Consider the following 20,663-nt stretch of genomic DNA (forward strand, 5'->3'; position numbering starts at 1 on the left):
CCCAAAGTGCTAGGATTACAGGCTTGAGCCACCGCGCCTGGCCTCAACATGTTTTAAGATGGCATTTTAAATAGTAACAGTACGGCAGCAATATAACATGATGTTCTGAAAAACTAATATGACAAAATAGGATTAGTTGTGATTTGTGGATTTCCGTTTAATATAAACCTTGTTTCTTTTTTGTTTTTAATGAAATTATATCTACTAAAGTAAATGTGGCAAAATGAGAGAAGTAAATCAAAGAGAATTGACCAAAACTGGTATGGTTATTCCTCCTCTAAGCCAAACACGTCCTTCAAAAGGGTCAAGTAGTCAATGTATTTCGCAGGAATAGGTGATGGCATACCAAGCCAGATATCTTCACATCTCTAGAAAAAAAAACAAAAATGGATATGATTAGAACCACATTTCAAAGTACAGTTTTGAAAATTCAACACCAAAGTTTATTTTCAAAGGGAAAATTTCTACCATCTACTTTAGGTTCATAAAGACTTTGTGGTACACTGGATACTTGTTCTTGATTCTTCATTCCCTCCCTGTATAAGAATTACGTGCCCACACTCTTTGTCATATGACTCTGTAGAACCTCCCATGGAGTAAGAAGAGTATATTTTCCTGTTCCTTTGATATGTGGTTGGCCACATGACTGGCTTTGACCTATGTACTGTTAGCAGACATATCATGAACAGAGGCTCTAGCGTGCTGGCATCATTTGGCTTGGCCTTCTGTGCCTCTGCCATCACCATGAAAAGAACATGGCCCAGGATGCTGCTGTTTTTAGAATGACCAAGGGGGATCAGACCAGGCTGGACTTGCAGACTAAGAGCCAAGCTTAGCTGAATCCAGCCATGCTTCACTGACCTACATGCCCATAGACAAGAAAAATAAATGTGTCTTGTTGTGAACCACTGAAATTTCAGGAGTTGTCATGCAGCATTAATACAGTGATAGATCCTCCTTACTTTCTTAGGAACCCAATTTTTATTTTTATTTTATTTGTTTTAAGACAGGGTCTCACTTTGTTGCCCAGGCTGGAGTACAGTGGCACAATCTCTGCTCACTGCAATCTCTGACTCCCAAGTTCAAGTGATTCTCATGCCTCAGCCTCCCGAGTAGCTGGGATTACAGGCACATGCCACCACGCCCGGCTAATTTTTGTATTTTTAGGAGAGACGGGTTTCGCCATATAGGCCAGACTGGTCTGGTCTCAAACTCCTGGCTTCAAGTTATCCGTCCACCTCAGCCTCCCAAAGTGCTGGAATTACAGGCGTGAACTGCTGCCTAAAGAACCCAATTTTTAAAATACAAACTGGTAGCTATACTGGCTGCTTGGTTACTGTTTCTTCCGTAAACAATGAAAAGAACACTGGATCACTCACAGTGTGATCTTGCAGATAAGCCACTTTGTGTGTGTGTGTGTGTGTGTATACATATACACACGCAGATGCACATTTTATATAATATGTAAATATGTGTGTATATATACACACACACAAACTTTTTGAATATGCTGCAATGGTTAATTAATATCAACAAGAGGCAAAGTCCATATATATGGCTGCTTATATTTCTACTGTCAAGGTTAAAATTTGACTGTCAAGGTTAATTGTTGTATATAAGAGGTTCTATATCTTTACTAGTGTTACATTAGTATCCAGAATCGCAAGGTGTCATAGAAATATAGGTAAAGGCTCAATAATTTGATGTGATGGAATTTTGGAAGCAAGCTGAGTAAGTGGTGTTTCAGTTGCACCTTATGGGATGAAAACCAGTTCAGCAGAGGGTTTAGGGTCGTGAAGGGTGTTCCAGGCATAGGGACCAGTGTAAGCAAAGGCCTGGAGACCTAAAATCTATTTTCAAGAAAGGGTGAGTAGCCCAGTGTGGTATGTGGCACATGGTGCAAAGTGGCAAGAGAGATGGTTAGAAGGAGAAGCTCGGGCCAAACTTCTGGCCTTCTGTGCTAGTTTCTACTTGAGGCTGTGGTTACGGGAAGTCACTGTAGGTCTTCGCCAGTGAAATGACAGAAATCTGATTAGAAACTGATTAGCTAACTTGCTGGATGTACAGAGAATGAAATGAAGTAAGAAAATCAATCTGGAGGTGAGTGCAATAATACCGCTGAAAGACGACTGTGCCATAACCAGGGCAGCTGAAGTGGGCATGGAGGACAGGAGCTACCTCTGAGAGATGCTGCTGCAGGAGAACATGAAATAGCTAGAAGGGGATCAATTGAAATGGTGAAAAAAGAAAGGTGTAGTGCTATGGGTTGAGTTGTGTCCCCGCCCCCCGGCAAAAGAGGTATGTGAAGTCCTAATCCCTAGTACCTCAGAATGTGACCTTGTTTGGAAATAGGGTTTTTGCAGATGTGATTAGGTAAATTAAGATGAGGAAAATGAGATCATACTGGAGTAGGGTGGGCCCCTAATCCAATATGACTGGCCTCCCTATAAGAAGACAGCCAGGTAAAGACAGAGACACACAGGGGGAACACCAGGTGACCACAGAGGCAGAGATTAGAGTTTTGCAGCTGCAAACCAAGGAACACCAAAGATTGCCAGCAAACCATCAGAGTCTAGGAAGAGGCAGGGAAGGATTCCCACACAGGTTTCAGAGAAAGTGTGGTCCTGCTGACATCTAGATTTTGGACTGCTAGCCTCCAGAACTGTGGAAGAATAAATTTCTATTGTTTTAAGCAACTCAGTCTGTGGTACTTCGTGAGGGCATCACTAGGAAACTAATACAGGTAAGGATGGTTCTAAGAACTCTAAATTTAGTAACAGTTGACAGTATCTGTTATTAGTTTCCTGGGGCTGTCATTACAAAGTACCACAAAAGAAGTGGCTTAAAGCAACAGAAACTTATTCTTTCACAGTTCAGAAGGCCAGAAGTCCAAAACCAAGGTGTTGGCAGCATTGGATCTTTCTGGAGGCTTTTAGGGAGAATTTATTCCATGCCTCCCTCCTGGCTTCTGGTGGTGGCTGGCAGTCATGCCTTGGCTTGTAGGCATATCACTCGAGCGTCTGCCTCCAACTTCACATGGTGTTCTCTGTGTGTACCAATATGTCTTCATGCGGCTTTCTTATAAAGTCACCAATCACTGCATTTAGGGTCCACTCTAATCCAGCATAACTTCATTTTAATTAATTTTATCTGCAAAGACTATTTCCAAATAAGGTCACATTCTAAGGTTTGGGGTAGACATGATTTTTGGAGGGGACAATATTCAACCCAGTGTAATATCATAAGGAAAGCAGGAAGAGTTTAAAAACATTTTTTAGTGGGAAAACAAGGCTCAGAGGGAAATTCTAAGTTCGGTTGTGGGCATTTTTTCTTTCAGGTGTCCATGGGACATCAAGGTGAAGATTCTGGTAAACATCTGTAAATATGGTTCTATATAGCACAGAGCTAGAATCCAGAACTGTGCAAAGATATAGAAGTCACTGGAATATGAGTGACATGTAAAACTATGACAATTGACAACACTGTCATAGAATCAGACAATAACTAAGTACCAGCATCTCTAATTCAGGTGTAAACCCTTAATTTAAGAGATGATTTACGATGATGATAAACTAGTTGCAGATTTGTGCAGGGTTATAGATAGGAATCTTGTAATTACCTAGTAGTAATAGGAATAACAATACATTTATTGGATATTTACTACATGGTTGATACTCTTTTAAGTGTTTTACATGTATTAAGTTATTTAACCATCACAGAAATCCCTTAAGAGGTAAGTATTATGAGGATAATCTATTTACGGAAAAAGAAACTGAGACACAGAAGGATTAAATAGATTGTCTCAAGTCAAACCTCCAGTCAGTGGAGAAGCCTGGATTATAATAACCTGGGCAGTGGGGCTGCAGAACTATGCTCATCTGTGGGGCAACACTCCAGAGCTGAGAAGGATCTATTTAGAAGCAGCTGGCTTTCATCCTACATAGCTACATTTGGTCCTCACACTTCCAACAAGAAAAGTTAAGTACAAAACAAGGCAGTTCTTGAAGTGATACTACTCTTCTCTCTCAAGGATGCTGCCTCTCAGAAGTTGAGCCCAAACCACCAACTGGCAGTATGAAGAGCGAAATGACCATTCAGATGGCTGATGGCTAAACCCACTCCTAAGGGGTGTTTTGTGCAACTCATACCACATGGAACTTGGTAAAACGTCCTTCCTTACACCAAAAAGTAGTAAACCATTACACACACACACACACACACACACACACACTAAACAATACATTTTAATCAATGAAGGCTAAGATCAATAGTCATTCAACTCCACTATTTAACATGTCCTCAAAAATTTCATTACAAAACTTACAGCAATATTTGCTCTTAAGTGATGTTTGTAAATTTAATCTCATTATAGAGAAACAATACAAATATATGCCTTCAAAAATCACCATCCTGTAATAGGTCTTTTAAATAAAAGTTTTCAACAGAGAAATAATGCATTATGTAACTCATAAAAATATGATGAAATTATTCGGGGACTGGATCCTCTTATGAAACAGGTCAGGACTAGAAGATTCTGCCTCATAGCTTATGAGTTAGCAAAAGTGGTTTTGTTTTTGTATTTTTTGAGCAAGGAATTGTGATTTCAATGCTGACAATAAAGAGAAAATAATAGAACTTACAATGCAATCATGAGAACTCAAGAATTTGGAGATGAGATCAAATTTGTTAGCAACTTGGGCACAATGAAACGCAAGTAAATATCCATGAGATTTGGTATTAAGGATAATTTAAGATGAAAAGATAACCGTGGTCCATTTCTTTAAATCCTGACCACTTTAAACCCCATGACTCGCACAAATCTCTCCTGACTACTCTGGACCCATTGTGCTCTTTCTTTCGAATCAATGCCACTTTCCTTGATTATTTTTCCTTTTGTCACTCTTCCTTAGGTTCCAGGTGGGAGTGACTTTCTGTCCAAATACTTCATAAATGCCACAGCACATTAGCAGTGCTGTGGGTCCATCTATTGCCAACCCCCAATTTCAGGGAGATTTTCACACCTATTGGCTTAAAATGGACTAATGGAATCAAATTTGGGACCAAAGGAAGGTTAGGAAACAGGGGAGGTTTCTAAGGCTCAGGGGATGGGGTGAGAGGCATCAATAAAGTAGAGGGAAAGGCACTTTCTTCATAATTTTGTCTATAATTGGATCTACTTAAGGAATCTTGTGGCTAGCCCCTTGGTAAAATGATGACATTTTTGGCAACATAAGAAATCCACATATTACCACTGCCTAATTGTACTTTCTAATAAATCTGCAAATGTTCCAAATACTGTAGAATCTTTATGAAAATCTGGGCAGTGAGTTAAAATAGTGTCTTCATTGATTTTTTATTAACCCTACACTATGCAATGCAAAGAAAACTCATATATGGCTTTCCCAGCAGTGCATATCAGTTTTAAGTGGGAATAACTGTGTGGTACTTTTACAACAGGAGGAGTCATCCACAGAAGTTGATCCTGCCCATTCCAGGTGAGAACAAGCTTACTTGCATCTCTGTAAAGCAGATTCCCCTGGCAGTGCAGGTTTGGAATTTGGGATTTTAACTGTCTACGTGTAGCAGGCTCTGCCAGCACCCCTTCCTATCTCCTCATTCTTTCCACTCTGGAGCACACCAACCTGACTTCCAACGGCCAGCACCTGCGTTCCTTCACCCTAGGGCTTCTCTTTGGCCTCTGAGCCTTGCTTTGGCTGTCCCTGTGGCAAGCCACAGTGCCAGGGAATTATTTCCTTTCCTCCACTTCAAGAGCAGCCCTCAAACAATGACTGATGGGAGTTGATGGATGAATACTGTGGCTCCCTTGCACTTTGGGTGGGATGACTCTGAAGTGTCAGTGTTTCCCAGTTGCATTAAGCTCTAATCATTAGGTCAGGTGTGGGGGCTCACACCTGCAATTCCACCATTTGGGTGGCTGAGGTGGGAGATCACTTAAAGCCAGGACTTCTGAACAAGCCTGGTCAACACAGTGAGACCCTGTCTCTACAAAAGAAAAAAAAAAAAAACAGCAGGGTGTGGTGGTGTGGGCCTGTAGTCCCAGCTGCTTGGGAGGCTGAGGTAGGAGGATTACTTGAGCCCAGGAGTTTAAGGCTGCAGTGAGCCATGATCGCACCACTACACTCCACCCTGGGTGACAGAGTGAGACCCTGTCCCAAAACAAAACAAAACCTTCAATCGTCTACATCATCTACATTTATAACTGGTTTAACTGGTTTGCTAATATGCCTTTAGTAGCTCCTTCCCTTCCCTTTCTCACTCTCCCACTCCCTTACTAGTGTTTTCACTTCTCCCCGCAAAATGATTTACACTTAAATCTTTGTCTGCAAGTCTGCTTCTAGAGGAAGTCAGATGTAGATTCTACGCAATTTTGCATTTATCAAAATTAAGAACATGTCTAAGAAAGCCACAGCGCAGCTTGAAACAAAGCAACTTCCTGGCAAACTGGATGAATCCAGAGTCTCCAAGTGACTTCCAGATAACTCAAAAGACAGCACTCAAATCTCAGAACAAAATTTGATGTAATCTGGAGCATAAACAATACATGCCACATAGTGTTTTCTGGAAGAAGGAAGAACTATGAAATGCAGAGTGAAATTCAATAATACAAAAATCATGATTCTAAAATGTCTGGGAATCATTGTCTCCAAGAAGGCCCTATGACATCTTCCAAGCTGGCTGTCACTCGAGGCACTTAAGATGTCAAACCAGTTGGCAATAAATTACTCGTTCATCAGTGGTGAAAAAAATGTAGCTGCCGATCTGTAAAATCGCACACCCTTGAAATGGGAAGCAAAGATGGCACTGGATGAAAACCCAGTAAACAGCAGCTGCCCAGTGAGAATAGCAAAGCTGTGTGTGAGCTAATGGGCCCTAGATTTATTTGCTTTGACATTTTTAAAAGGAAATTTAATTGGATTATGTCTCCTTCTTGTTTAAAATTTTCTACTGTAATACTGGCCACCAGATGCATGAGGGGAAAGAGATTCGGAGCCATTAAATTCCATGCTTCACTGGAAACAAAGGTTATTTTTATTCCTCCCAAATGCAAGGCAGATAGAGTCATGTTAGTGATTTCACCATGTTACTCCCCTCTACTCACTAGGAAAAGGATGTTTCTATGAGAAAGATCTATAAATGTATGGAAAAGGCCAGTGGTGTATACAGTATTAAAACTGTGATTTTCTTAGATTTTCTCCCTTCAAATAAAGTTAACATGGCTTTAGAAATAATCTAATTAGTTTGACAAAATCATAAAAGCAATTACATTTTAAGCAAATCAAATTGAAATAAATTTGAGGAAAGGATGTTGCAAATATTTCTTGAGATAATCAAGAGCGTTCTGATAACATAAGGAAAAGCTCATATATAAAGCCAGAAGATTAGCTTATATTTCTATACATTTCTGTCTTTACAGCAATGCCAATATTTCATGATTGTTTCCCCTTTCTGTAGACAAAGCTTCAACAGAGTTGTCATCTGTATGTGAGTTGTAGCTAAAAGACAGGTGTAGTTTCTAAACAGAAAACCTTTCCTTGGAAGTGCAATGCAGGGCAAGTAAAGTTTTCAGGGAGATGTGGATTTTTGAGCTTCAATGACAGGCTTATGTGTACAATTCAAGTGGACATCACCGGATGCTGTAGATGAAAGTGGATTCCAGGAGTATCATTTCCTACTAGGTTATTGCTCTGTGTTAGGTCAACAGTATGTGTTTGCCAGTTATTTTTTAAGTCTAAGAGGAATGGTTAATAACCTTTCATTTTGACTGTTATATTCAACCACCAATATTAGAAATAACTTTACTTATTTAAAAAATTGGCACCAGTCCCTTACTATATAATCCTCACCATTAGGAATATCTCTGAACCTCAGCTTCCTATCTATAAATTGGGGATAATACTTATTCTTGCAAGATTGTTGGGACAACAAAATGTCACAGGTTATTCCATGCTCTAAATACCAAAAGGAGAATCTCAGCAAGGTGAGTGTCCAAAGGCGTTTCCCAAGGTGTACCCAACTGCCCCCTACTTCCTGATGCCAAGGCCCTATATCATCCTATTGCGAAAGAGAGCACTTTCGAGCTGACTACTAATGTTTTCGCAGTGACGATGTTCATAAAATGAAGCCACATCCAATTTTTCTCAGAAATGTCAAAAGATAAGACGCCAGTCACACAGTGTAAGTTATAAAGTTTATATGAGAACCGATTTAGTGTTATTTTTTAAAACGTGACTTCTGAGATTAACCGGACAGGCTCTAAACAGTGGGACCTATTCTGCCAGTTTTACAGCTACCATCTGTGAGCAAACACAATAGAATGGAAATGGGGTCTCCAGGCCATGACAGCGCCAGGGCAACATGCTGAGACCATAGATAGTCACATAATGGAGTGAGAGTTAAATTACAGCCCCATGGCTCACCATGGGCTGCTGAGGGGCCAGGCAGAGGGATAAGCAAGAGAGTCCAATGAGAATCCAGGCTACAAGCCATTGGCTACAGGCCATAGCCAACAGTCATGATGGATGACAGCTTACATCCAACCATGTAGGAAAAACCTGTCACCAAAGGGCAGTAGGACTAATCAAAGCTAGACGAGCTATACTACAGTACTCTTTAAATTCTCCTTGTTTGTTGTTGACCCCAATTCTTACTAGCTGAGGCCACCTGACAAGCACATGTAGGGGAGCCACCTCTGAGTCCAGGAAACTGGTTCTCAAATCCAGCAGACCAAGCCCCAGAAGCAGTTAGTGTAGATCTGGCTTTTATCCTGGCTGTGGGGCTTGTTCTGAGCTCAAGGCTTTATTCTGGTAACAGATTGTGCTGGGTCAGTCTCCATTTGCCCCTCAAGATCCATTCTTTGCCCTTTTCACTCTGCTTTCTGCCCTGGGAGACCGACTCTGTGGATTGCATCACTCCTCAAGCTTCCTTGCTCTCTGGCTTCTGGGTGGGTTCAGCCAATGTGAAGCAGCATCAGGAGATCAGAAAACAGGAGAAGCAAGAGGTCAGAGTATGGATTTTACTTCCCTTCACCCTGTTGCCTCCATGCCAGGCCATGGTTTGGGAGTGGCTATAGTGGCTACACTACTCTACCTGCTGCTATAGTTCCAGCTCCTCTGCTGGGCTCCAATAACACCAGTCCCCCAGTCCCTCCCTGCTTCTCCCGTTCTTGCCAGTCCCTGAGGGCTCCACCCTCCCCCGCATCCCTTAACCCCACCCACCCCATCAACAGTCCCTTTTTCAAATCCATCTCCAGGATCCCTTTGAGTATGCTGCGTACTTCCTGCTGTAACCTCACGGGTTTAGGGACTTAGCCAGCTCTGTCCCCTTGGCAGGGTGAAAGCTTGGTCTGAGCCTGCTGAGTGGCTTCCTCTGATTGCCGAATGGTGCTAACTTCAAGATTCCCCATCACTATGCTCACTGTTTTGGAGGGATGCCCTGCTAGAACTCCCTTCCAATCTTAAGTCTTGTGGACCAGACCACACCTCTACTCAGCCTGTGGTTGGCTGAATCCTGTGGTCTTGTTCCTGGTTTCTGGCCTCTCCCTTCTCACCCCATGATGGTTAGTCACACTAGACTGGGAAGGTGTCCCAAATTTCCACCCATAACATCCATCCTATCCATTCATGCTGATGCAGACAGAATTAGAGTTGAATCTAGTACTGAGGCCTACTCAACTTTCATCAGCCAATAAGTTTCTTTTTATTTCTCAGTAAGATTCCCAGTCCAGAAATGAGATCCTGCTGATGACAATATTCAGCCCAGGAGTAAAAATATCCAGGTTCCAGGTGGTGGCCTGTCCTGGTAACTTCTACAGAGCTCTCCATAACACCTCTGAAACTTTAACCTGAGCCAGCCTGTCAGGCTCATATACTGGAGGAAGGGTGCAGCTCCCCAACCCTGGGGCCTCCATTTAAGCCTTGCTTCCACATAGGAGCTCAGCCTGCCATTCCTTGTTCTCAAAAGACCTTTGGTCTCATCACTTCACACTCAGGGCTGGGATGCCTTCACAACCTGATGGATCTTACCCTGAAGCCCTACATGTGACTGGCTATGGAAGACTCCTCAAACGTTGGCAATCCCCAAAGTCATAACTGGGAGGTTTTCTCTGCCCAGCTGCGCCCCCAGGACATCTAGTCTGACTCCACCATGGTCTCTTATGGCATAACCACTCTCCTCTCAGTTCCCTACTATGAATAGAAGGCTAGGAAATAACCAGGGAACCAGCTGGGGAGGAGGCTGTCACACTGCCAGGCTCTCAGTTGATACCAAGTAACAGTCAACAGGGGCTTCAAGAGTAGTTGGTTGCCAAGCTGTGATATACTATCCAGAATCCCCTTGAGGAGGGATTTGGTGGCCCCGCTGCTGGGAGTCCCCTTCATGGATTTCCTGAGCTACAAACATGTCTTGGCTGCAAAGAGCCACGCTGCACAAAGTCATATCTCTTCTTGAACCAACCCACCGGGACAAAGGCCAGGCCATTCTGGCCCAACTCAGGACAATACTGAAAAGACATGCTAACTCCAGAGCTCCCTATGGGTTGGACAAGGCTATCTTTGGGCTTGTATCACAGTTCAACTTCTCCCTCTGCCCACTCTTCTTCTTTTCCCCCACCTTCCATGGGAGATGATCCCAAGGACACTCCTAAATAAATATCCTACACATTAGACTCCATCTGCTTCCTGGAGAACCCCACCTGTGACAAACTCTGACCCAGCAGTGTTTCAGGGCATTATTCAACATTATTAATAACATGTGAGCACACTTACATGGGTCAGTAGATATTATACTTTTTGCTCCTGTATTCTACTGTATAAACTATTCAACATTGTGCTCAACCCCTTCATGCTAAATATTTTCACATGAGATTATAGACTCACTGGTAACATTCCCAAGCTATTTTATGTCTTCTTTATGAAATAATAACAAGCTTATCAGTACCAGAGTGCTTCAAACTCTTTGGAATCTAGTTTAGTTCTCATTGTTGGTGAAATTGATCAGGTACCATTTTATATCTATTTTCTTTTCTTTTAATTGGCTGAAAAGAATAGTCCTTTCCGAATGCCTCCTGCAGACTGAAATATTTCTAGGCTTTATCAGCAGAACTGATGAGGCCCTATGAGTAAACTTCTCACCATAAATGAATTGCAATTAGAAGAACCTAGTGCTGAAGCCCAAGCTGTTTCTGATGTGACATTCCTGGCCTAGAACCATTCTCTTGCCATTAAGAATAGAATCTCCCATCTTAACCTTGGCAGGGACTGCCCAGCCCCCTGACTTGAGGAAAGTAAGACATCCCCATTTTACAAAAAATAATAGCATCCAACACTTAAGCCCTTACTATGGCAGAGGTATTGTGATAAGTGACTTGTGTATATTGATTTCCTTAATCCTCACAACCCTAATGGAAGAACTATTCTTATCGCCATTTTTGAGATGGGAAAACCTGAAAGGTTGAGTAATTTGTAAAAAGTTACCCAGTTAGTTGATCGTATAGCTAAGGATTTGAACCAGGGTCCCTGTGATTGGAGACCTTCTGTTCTACATTGCCTCTCAAAAGCATCTGAGGTCCAGGGCTCGATACCTATCCCGGTTGACAGAGTTGAAAAGTGATGAAACTGGGGAGAGGTGATTAAAGGCAGAGTGGATCTTTGGCCATCCCATGTGGTGACTTCTCTTCTAGTGTGTGTGGTGATCTTTTTGCGGGTCATGAAATCAATTTAATGGGTCATGAACAACATTCAAAAGAGAGGAGAAAAAGAGGTGGTGGGTAATGACAAAAAGGAAAAGAAAAGAAAGGAAGAGAGAAATGAAAAAAGAAAAGAATGTATCATACTGTACCACATGTAGTCAGAACAGTATTAATCCATGAAACTTAGATTCCGTTATATATGTGCATGCTGTGTTGTTATGAAAAAAATATCTTTCTTACTGTAGGTTGTAGTACAAAAAGATGATTGGATCTCATTCAAACTCAATAGTCATCAGGAAAATAAAATTTAAAGTAGTAAGTAGTAAGTAGTAAGGTATGTTTTCAGAGGCAAAATAAAAAACAACCTGAATGCCTGTCAATAAAGAGTAGATTAACAGAGCCAGGCGTGGTGGCTCATGCCTGTAATCCCAGCACTTTGGGAGGCCGAGGCGGGCGGATCACAAGGTCAGGAGTTCAAGACCAGCCTGGCCAACATGGTAAAACTTGTCTCTACTAAAATACAAAAAAATTAGCCAGGCATGGTGGCGTGTGCTTATAGTCCCAGCGACTCAGGAAGCTGAGGCAGGAGAATTGCTTGAACCTGGGAGGTGGAGGTTGCAGTGAGCCAAGATCACACCAGCTTGGGCAACAGAGTGAGGCTTCGTCTCAAAAAAAAAAAAAAGAAAAAAGAAAAAAAAAGACATTAATAAATTATTATATATTCACACTACAGCTATTAAGAATGGTTTAGGTCTATACATATTCAACTAGGGAAATTTTCCATGATTAAGAAAGAAAAGCATACTCCAGATAAATGCATGTGGTATAATCATATTTTCACACAATACATGATGAAATAAAACCCCCAACACAGAGGTAAACATTTGGGTGGTGGACTGAGTGGAATGGAAGAGGAAAGAGAGAAGTAGAAAGTAAGGAAAAGAATGACAAAGGATTATAGCAAAAATAGGTATGTCCTATATATTATTCAGGGTCTCACGGGAAATGGAGGACATATGCAAACTGTGGAAATTGAGAAGAGTTTAATAAAGTGACTAGTTACAAAGTTGTGGGAAGTGTTTAGGAAAACCAACAGGGGATAATTCCCTGGGTTTATAACAGCAGGGAGCCATTACTACCGCCTGAGGCTGAAGGGGCACATGAAGGTGGTCACCAGAGCCTAGAGTGGCCAGCCATATGCAAAGAGCCTCTAGAAAAGTGCTGTGGACTTTGAAGGAGGAGGCTGTCAATCTGCTGTGACTGGCAGGGAGGAAGAAGATTGCTCTCTCCTTTCACCCTCTACTCTCCTGCTAGTACATCCCACTGGTCAACCCAACTGGAGGCCAGAGGGCTAGGGGACCCACTCATGTGGCCTACAAAGGTCAGCTGCCAAGGACTGGCCTGGGCAGGGTCAGAGCACGGTAAAGGGCTCTGGAGAGCAGTCCTAAAGAGACATAGGGATGCAGTCAATACAGACTACTAGAACATTCAATGAAAAGGTAGAAGAATATAAATCCCATCTACCATGTTTCTATTTGTATGTAAAAGTTAAATATTCACATGGATAAGAATGAAAGGGTTATCAGGGCAAATGACTGATTTGTTTTTGTGATAGTATTTCAGATTTGGGTTAATCCAATCTAGTATCTTCAAAAATAATTGTATTTGAAGGACAGTTTTCTTTTTTATTCTTTGCAGCAAGAGACCCGAGTTAAAATTCTGACTCTGCCTTACATTGCTGTCTATCTAACTTCCTCATCTCTAAACTGGGAATAATAAAAGTACCTAAGATTGCTAAGAGGATTAAATAAGCTAAGTGATTTTGAGATCTTAGAACAGTAGTTGGCACACAGTAAATGCTTTAAGTGTTTGCCGTTATTTATGGGGACAACAGGACAAGAGCCTGGCCAGGCGTGGTGGCTCACATCTGTAATCCTAGCACTTTGGGAGGCCAAGGCAGGTGGACCACTTGAGGTCGGGGGTTCAAGACCAGCCTGGCCAACATGGTGAAACCTTGTCTCTACCAAAAATACAAAAATTAGCCGGGTGTGGTGGCACGTGCCTGTAATCCCAGCTGTTCGGGAGGCTGAGGCAGGAGAATCGCTTGAACCCGGGAGGTGAAGATTGTGGTGAGCTGAGATCGCACCACTGCACTGCAGCCTGGGTGACAGAGTGAGACTCCATCTCTAGTCCACCCACCATCCAGCCAAAGCAAGTTCTGTGTAAAGGGCACTCTTGATCATGTTGCTGTCTTCCTTGAAGTTAGTCAGTGGTCTCCAGACCTCGCAGGACAATATTCAAATGTTACCCTTGCAGGTATCTTCAGCTTTATCCTTTTCACCTCTTCCCCATGTGCCTTTGCTCTGGCCACACCAATTCCTCCTGGTTCTGTACAAGTACCATGCTGTCCCATGTCCAGAGAATTCTGTTGGAAATGCTTTTTCCAGACCATGTCACTTTCCTACCTTGCTAACTCTTACTACTCATCACTGAAATTTCAAATGTCACCTCCCCTGAAAATACTTCCTGTTCCCCCCAGTCTGTTTAGAAGCAGCTACCTCCTCATCCCATAGAATCTCATGCAGGCTGTATCACGCCACACTCCAAATCATGCGGGTACCAATTCCCGCGTCAGTAGTGGGCCCCTCAAAGGTAGCAATGACAATTTTTGTCTCTGGACCCTAGCCTAGAGCAGAGAACCTGATGAGAGTCGATACTTAATCCTGATTTGTCTGGGGATTACATTCATAAATGAACAAGATAAGTAACTTAACTGACCCAAAGTCATTCAGCTAAGTAGGTGGCAGGGCCCAAATTCAAACCCAGCTCTGTCTGACTCCAAAGGCTACTACTTTCCCCCAACCATCTGGAAGTTCTACGGCTGCCCTTGGAGTAGCTGCATGCCTGAGGGAATTCCCAGGGGCACTAGACCAGCTCCAGCCAGAAAGAGCTGGTCAGCAGAGACCGGGAGAAATAAATGCCTCCTTGCTGGGAGTATCAACCACATGACATTTGCTTTATCAAGGGACTTTCCCAAGAAAATCAATTTCTGGAGCATGTTAAAATACAAACAAACCACCACCCACCCACCCACTTCTTAAAGACAATTGGTCCAAAGAGATCTTAGAGAATTCAGACAATTCCACAATGTTGAGAGCACCATCTGATCACGTGAACTTTGTTTTCCCTAACCAAGCATTTTTCTATGGAATTTTGATTTTAAATTTGGCTCCACCATGAAATGTGCATCCCCATATTCTATTGTTTCACCCATGGCAAACCTGGGTGCACAGCCACGGATACCCTAGGGATTCTTGCCATAGGCACCATTTGAGATTTGCTCTTGTGGCTTATGATGATGTTACCAGAATCCCTTGATAACAGTGTTTATATCTATTTATAACTGTAACCTATTATCCTATTTTCCATATAATTGGATGCGACTGAGGTTAAAAAGAAATTCAGCTGCATAAGAAAAGTCATGCTTTTACAGAGCAGATATTTGCTCAGCATGGAAAGTAAATTAGCCTTTAACACAAATACCCAGAAACACATATGCACTCTTTCCAAAAGCACTGGTGTTAATATTTTATGATGAAAAATAATTTAAAGATAAAGGATATTAAACATGCAAGGGAAGTAACCATAGATGGTTTTTAAAATAGGTGTTCATTTTACCTCTTTAAGGTATGATGCTGGTTGCAATTCAGGCACTGGATTCTTTCTCCAGTTCAGGGCAGAGAAAAATGACTTATAATCTATTTGTTTTTCACTGTCTTCAAACCTGAAAATATAATTATAATATATAATTTGACTCAATCTGCTGAATTCAAGACCAAAATGTCAGTTTCAATTTTTATCATGAAAACATAATACCATATATGCTTCAATATCTGAGATTTTTCTTATTTCTTACAATTTCTTATTGCTTCTGACCCTCCAGAATGTAAATTCTTTGAGCAGGGATCTTGCCTATCTAATTCATCAAAATATCCCCAACAACAAGATCAGTGCTGGCACTTAGTAGGTGTTCAATAAATACTTGTTGCAGTTGCCACAGAAGTAAATTTGCTCATTCAGTAACTAAGACTATAGTGATATTTTGTTAAAAATATTTAAAGGTCCTTTTAGTTTAATGGTTGATATTATATGTCAGCAAAATAGAATGTCCTTATATTTCTTAAATTGCATACCTTTTAAATCTTTAAGGCAAGCTAGATTCATTTGTCTACCAGTATATTTTTTGAAAAAATAAAAGGCATCTTTGTCACTTTATTATGGTAGGCCATTAAAAGGAGTGTTGTTTTTTAGATCCAAATTTGGGCTATCCATATAAATTGTTCTTGATACACTGTTGAGGCAGAAAGGCAGGCTGTAAAACAGTAATGTATGAGTTATGATCGCCACTTTAAGGTTTATACTTCTATAAAAAAAAACCAGAAAAAGTATGGTAGCAATAGAACTTTCGTACTAAGAAAAGAGATATCTCTGGAAGAGAGATTCTGTTTTTTGCTTCTTTTCTTTAGAGCTTTGGTATCATCTGATTGGTTTTAGTTATAAAAGAGAAAAACTTGCAGGCGCATTTTCATTTTGAAAAAAATTAACCAAGATGATATTCTGTACGCTATAAAATGACGGTCAAAAAATAACGAATTCTTTGACTACTATTCCTAAGTAGGACATTGGCTAAAATTCTTCCCCCTTAAAACCATAATAGAGTTTTGCCATGGAAGATAACAGTAATTTCACACAATTGCACAAGACCAAAACATAAAATACTTCTTAGAGTAATGCCTTAATGCCACCCATCCGCTAAAAATTGTGATCAATGTCTGCCAGTTTTTTAAGGCCTGATATCATGTAACACCCAGGTTTTGATGGAAATACAAAGTACAAAGTGGTCCAGCTAGAGCATCCGGGTTCCATGGCACCCTATTGCGCAGGCTCCGCTGCCCTTAAAGATATACTGCCTAATCAGTCCAAAGATTTTTTCTCTTTTTCTGCTCAAAAGTACTGAAAAAATTAATAGCTTTATATTCTATAAAGAATAAAAATTAGCCAGGCAATAAATTAAAATGTTACAAGGCTGAAGTCACATAGCCTCATCAATCTAAACAAAATGGAAATAAACATAAGTGACAGAAGAGGGGAAGGGGAATTTCGGTAATTCTTTTGTGTACATTTTCTTTGGCCCAAGGATTCTAAGGCTGGCAAATTCCAATATAGCTGCCCCTACGCCACTGTTACGGCCTTTAAATTGTGGCCCACTAGTCCAGTTCAACTCCTTTAAAGGACATACTCTGTTTATGGAATATTCTATACCAAAATGTAGGAAGCATCATTTCTTTTATTTGTGTATGTTTTTGGGGGAAGAAATGAAAACTCAGTTAAAGATGTCTCATAATAGAACTTCTTTTTTTAGCACAGGCCTTGAAAAGAAGCATTTCCTAAGCATCTGAGTAGGAGCTAGGTCAAAGAATGAGATCATGTAGGACCTTTGGGCTTTTATGCTGAGGAAAACCTAAGAAGGCCACTGAGGGCATATTATAGCAGAAAAGGTTAGGAGACCTTCATGTTCTGAATGTCTGGTCCCCCTGCAAAATTCCATATTAATGGAGCGGCATCCCAATGTGATGATATGAGGAGTTGGGGCTTCAGGAAAGGTGATTAGATAGTGAGGCGCCCTCCTGCCTCATGATGAGATTAGTGCCCTTTAATAATTCAAATTAACAGAAGACCCCACGAGAGCCCACTCTTGCCCCTTCTGCGCATGTAATCCTTTAAGGATTCAGAGGGTAGGCTCATCTATGAACCAGGAAGTGGGCCCTCATCATCAGCCCCGCAAATCTGTTGTCATCTTGGTCTTGGGGCATCCCAGCCATGAGACCTCTGAGCAATGAATTTCTTGTTGTTTATAAGCCAGCCCAGTTTATGGTATTGTTGTAGCAATCCGAACAGAACTAAGAAAGGGAGCCTTAATGATATTTTTAAAAAGATCACTCTGACTGATATATTCAGAGTTGACCACAGCAGAGGGCAAGGCCAGAAGTGGCCCAAGGACAGTATAGAAGTTCGCCTTGCAGGGACTCCAGATGAGAGAAAATGGCAGTTTAGATGAGGGGCCAGTGCAGGCATCGGACAGGGCAGTGAGGAGTGGCAATTCTGAATATACTTTGAATGTGGGTTCGCTAAAAGACTAATAATAGTACTATATATAATAGATATACTACCCCCCCGCGATACTACTCTATACCTCTATATTATTTTAAGAGAGAGAGGGGAAAAACAGAGAGTATTCAGGATACTCCAATGCTTCTGCTTGAATAACTGGAGCAATGGAACTGCCCTAACTGAGATGAGAAAGACTGCACGGGCTGCAGGTTGGAAAGATCATGAGCTCAGTTTTGTTTATGCCGCATTTGGATGGAAAGTGAGAAAGTGGGGCTATGAGTCTGAAGCTCAAGGAAGTAGTCCATTTGAAGATACAAATGTGGGAGTCGTTAGCCATATAGAAGGTATTTAAAGTCATAAAATTGGGAGACTTGAGGAGATCATCAATAACATAAGTTCTTCTGTCTGTTCTTAAAGTACAGAATTTGTCAGTAAATTCCCATTACATCAATTATAAGAGGCACTTACTCAATCTTAGGGGTTTCAGAAGTATAGTATCCTAGTAATCTGGGAACCAGTCAAAGACTACCAAATAAATCTAGGATCACATCAGACTTCACTCCTCATATACAATTCACTAAGCAGTCCTGTGGGTTCTACCACTGTAGCATATAACAAGTCTATCTATTTCTCTGCATCTCTTTTACCACTCCCTAATTCCAAGCCACTATTGTCTCTCATCTGGATTATGGCAATAACTTCCTGTCTTGGTCTTGCTACTTCTACTCTTACCTTGCTGCAGACCATCCTCCACCACAGTGCTCTTTCTAAAACACAGATCAATCACTTTCTTGCTTGCAATCCTCCAGTGGCTTCCCAATCCACTTAGAACACAAGCTAAACTGCTTATCAGGGTTTATAAGACCCAACTTAATCTGGCTGCTGATGGCCTCTCTGATTACATCTCCTCACTTGAAAACTCTCTCTGTTTACAATGTTTCAGGTAAACTAGCCTTCTTCTAGTTCCCTGATCATGCCAAGATTGCTGGCAGAAATGCAAGGCATTTGCACTTCTGGTCCCTTTGTCTGGAAAGTCCCATTTCAAATGTTGCTTCCTTAGAAAGTCCTTCTGAAGTTCCTCTTATCTGAGCCCCTATGCCTGAATTTGCATTTGCCCTAGATGATGGCACTGGAACTTACTGGAAAATTTCTGGAAGTCACCACAGGAAGTCCTATTATTAGACTTTGTTACCACTAACTCTGATACTTACCTGTTACCTCATAACACCCAGTCTTCCTTCCTGCCCAGTTCATATGTCAGACTCAAAACATTGAACCATTTATCCATTTGGGGGACATTTGAGAATAATATTTAGGAATCAAATGATATTCAGGAAGGTCCACTGAATAAAAGTATACATAGCTCAGAAATAATGTCTAAATTTTTTTGAGAAAAAATGCATGAACGAGTTCATCTTTCCAAAATCCCAGAGCCAGGCCTAAAGGAAGACTTGTGGTAATGTGGTAAAATACTCCAAGCTTTTCTTTTCAGTTCTGTCTTAGAGGATCTCAGTGTGTGTGGGAATCCCCCCAAGAGGCACAAGGGAGAAGAGAACAAAGGATATTTCAATCAAAAGGAATAAAACTAGCTCATGTTTCTTGGAAGAATTCTTTGCTCTTGGGAAGTAGATAGAGTTGCAGTAAATCACGATGAATCAATCACAAATATTTCTCTCCCTTTTCCCCCAAATCCTACCAAAATGACCAAAAAATAATAAAAATAGGTTATAACCCACAATGACAAAGAGAATTGGAAAAAAGACAATGGTAGAGAAGAGACGTCAAACTCTTTTCAAGATGAAAAGTAAACAGAGGATTGGTAAATAACTTGGCAGAGCTGAGGAAGAGAAGCTGAACCCTAAATGTCCCTGTCAGTGGGGAGAGTGCACTCAGAGTCCAGTTGATTTGGCCCACAAAATTCCTGGGAGAATGAGTAACTGCTGACTCCAGGTGCCAATAAAGGGAGGGATACGGTGTGGCACTGAAAACACCGATTGTTTGAAAGCCTGAAGAAAGCGGGGGCCGGGTGCAGTGGCTCAGGCCTGTAATCCCAGCACTTTGGGAGGCCAAGGCGGGCGGATCACGAGGTCAGGAGACCAAGACCATCCTGGCTAACACGGAGGAAACCCCATCTCTACTAAAAATACAAAAAATTAGCCGGGTGTGGCGGCGGGCACCTGTAGTCCCAGCTGCTTGGGAGGCTGAGGCAGGAGAATGGCATGAACCCGGGAGGCGGAGCTTGCAGTGAGCCGAGATCGTGCCACTGCACTCCAGCCTGGGCGACAGAGCGAGATTCCATCTCAAAAGAAAAAAAAAAAAAAAGCCTGAGGAAAGCAAGAGCAACTGAACCGCCAAGTATCTTCTTCCATACTATGCTCCTCCCTGTAAAGAGCAGAGGCTTGTTCGCCAGAGAAATTCAAGGAGAGAAGCTCCAGTTTGGGGAGAGGAGGCAAAATGGAGTGCAGAAGACGAGGGGCGGTCAGGCGCCTTCCTTCCCCTTTTCTATTCCTAGAATACCAGTGGCCATGCTTAAACTCTCCCTTTCCCCCATCACACCCTCCCTGCTATCGTTGCAGGAGAAGGTAGGATTCTTCTCTCCATATTCTGAATGGTTAAAGAGAAATCTCCAGATTCCAGCTTCTGGGGATTCTCTAATAAAAGGAAGCCTCAGGAGTTGACTGGGCAGTGAAATCCATTAATCAACAAACCCCTTCCCCCGACCAAAGCATCCAACATTAAAGACAGAAGCCAAAACGGCAACAGAAAAAAAAAAAAAAAAAAAAAA

General features: G+C 41.7%; 1 protein-coding gene across 1 annotated transcript in view; it reads right to left on the minus strand.

Annotated features, from left to right (window-relative positions):
- Window positions 1–136: 136 nt before the first annotated feature.
- EFHC2 (EF-hand domain containing 2) overlaps window positions 137–20,663 on the minus strand; it is a gene marked incomplete at its 5' end in the record, with an annotated part of 171,837 nt that continues 151,310 nt past the window's right edge. The window contains 2 exon segments of the mRNA XM_017847751.1: window positions 137–368; window positions 15,386–15,491. Of these exon segments, the coding sequence (XP_017703240.1) occupies window positions 267–368; window positions 15,386–15,491 (208 nt within the window).

The sequence above is a fragment of the Rhinopithecus bieti genome, unplaced genomic scaffold, assembly GCF_001698545.2.
Source record: "Rhinopithecus bieti isolate Rb0 unplaced genomic scaffold, ASM169854v2 scaffold_30761, whole genome shotgun sequence".
NCBI classification, from domain to species: Eukaryota; Metazoa; Chordata; class Mammalia; order Primates; family Cercopithecidae; genus Rhinopithecus; species Rhinopithecus bieti.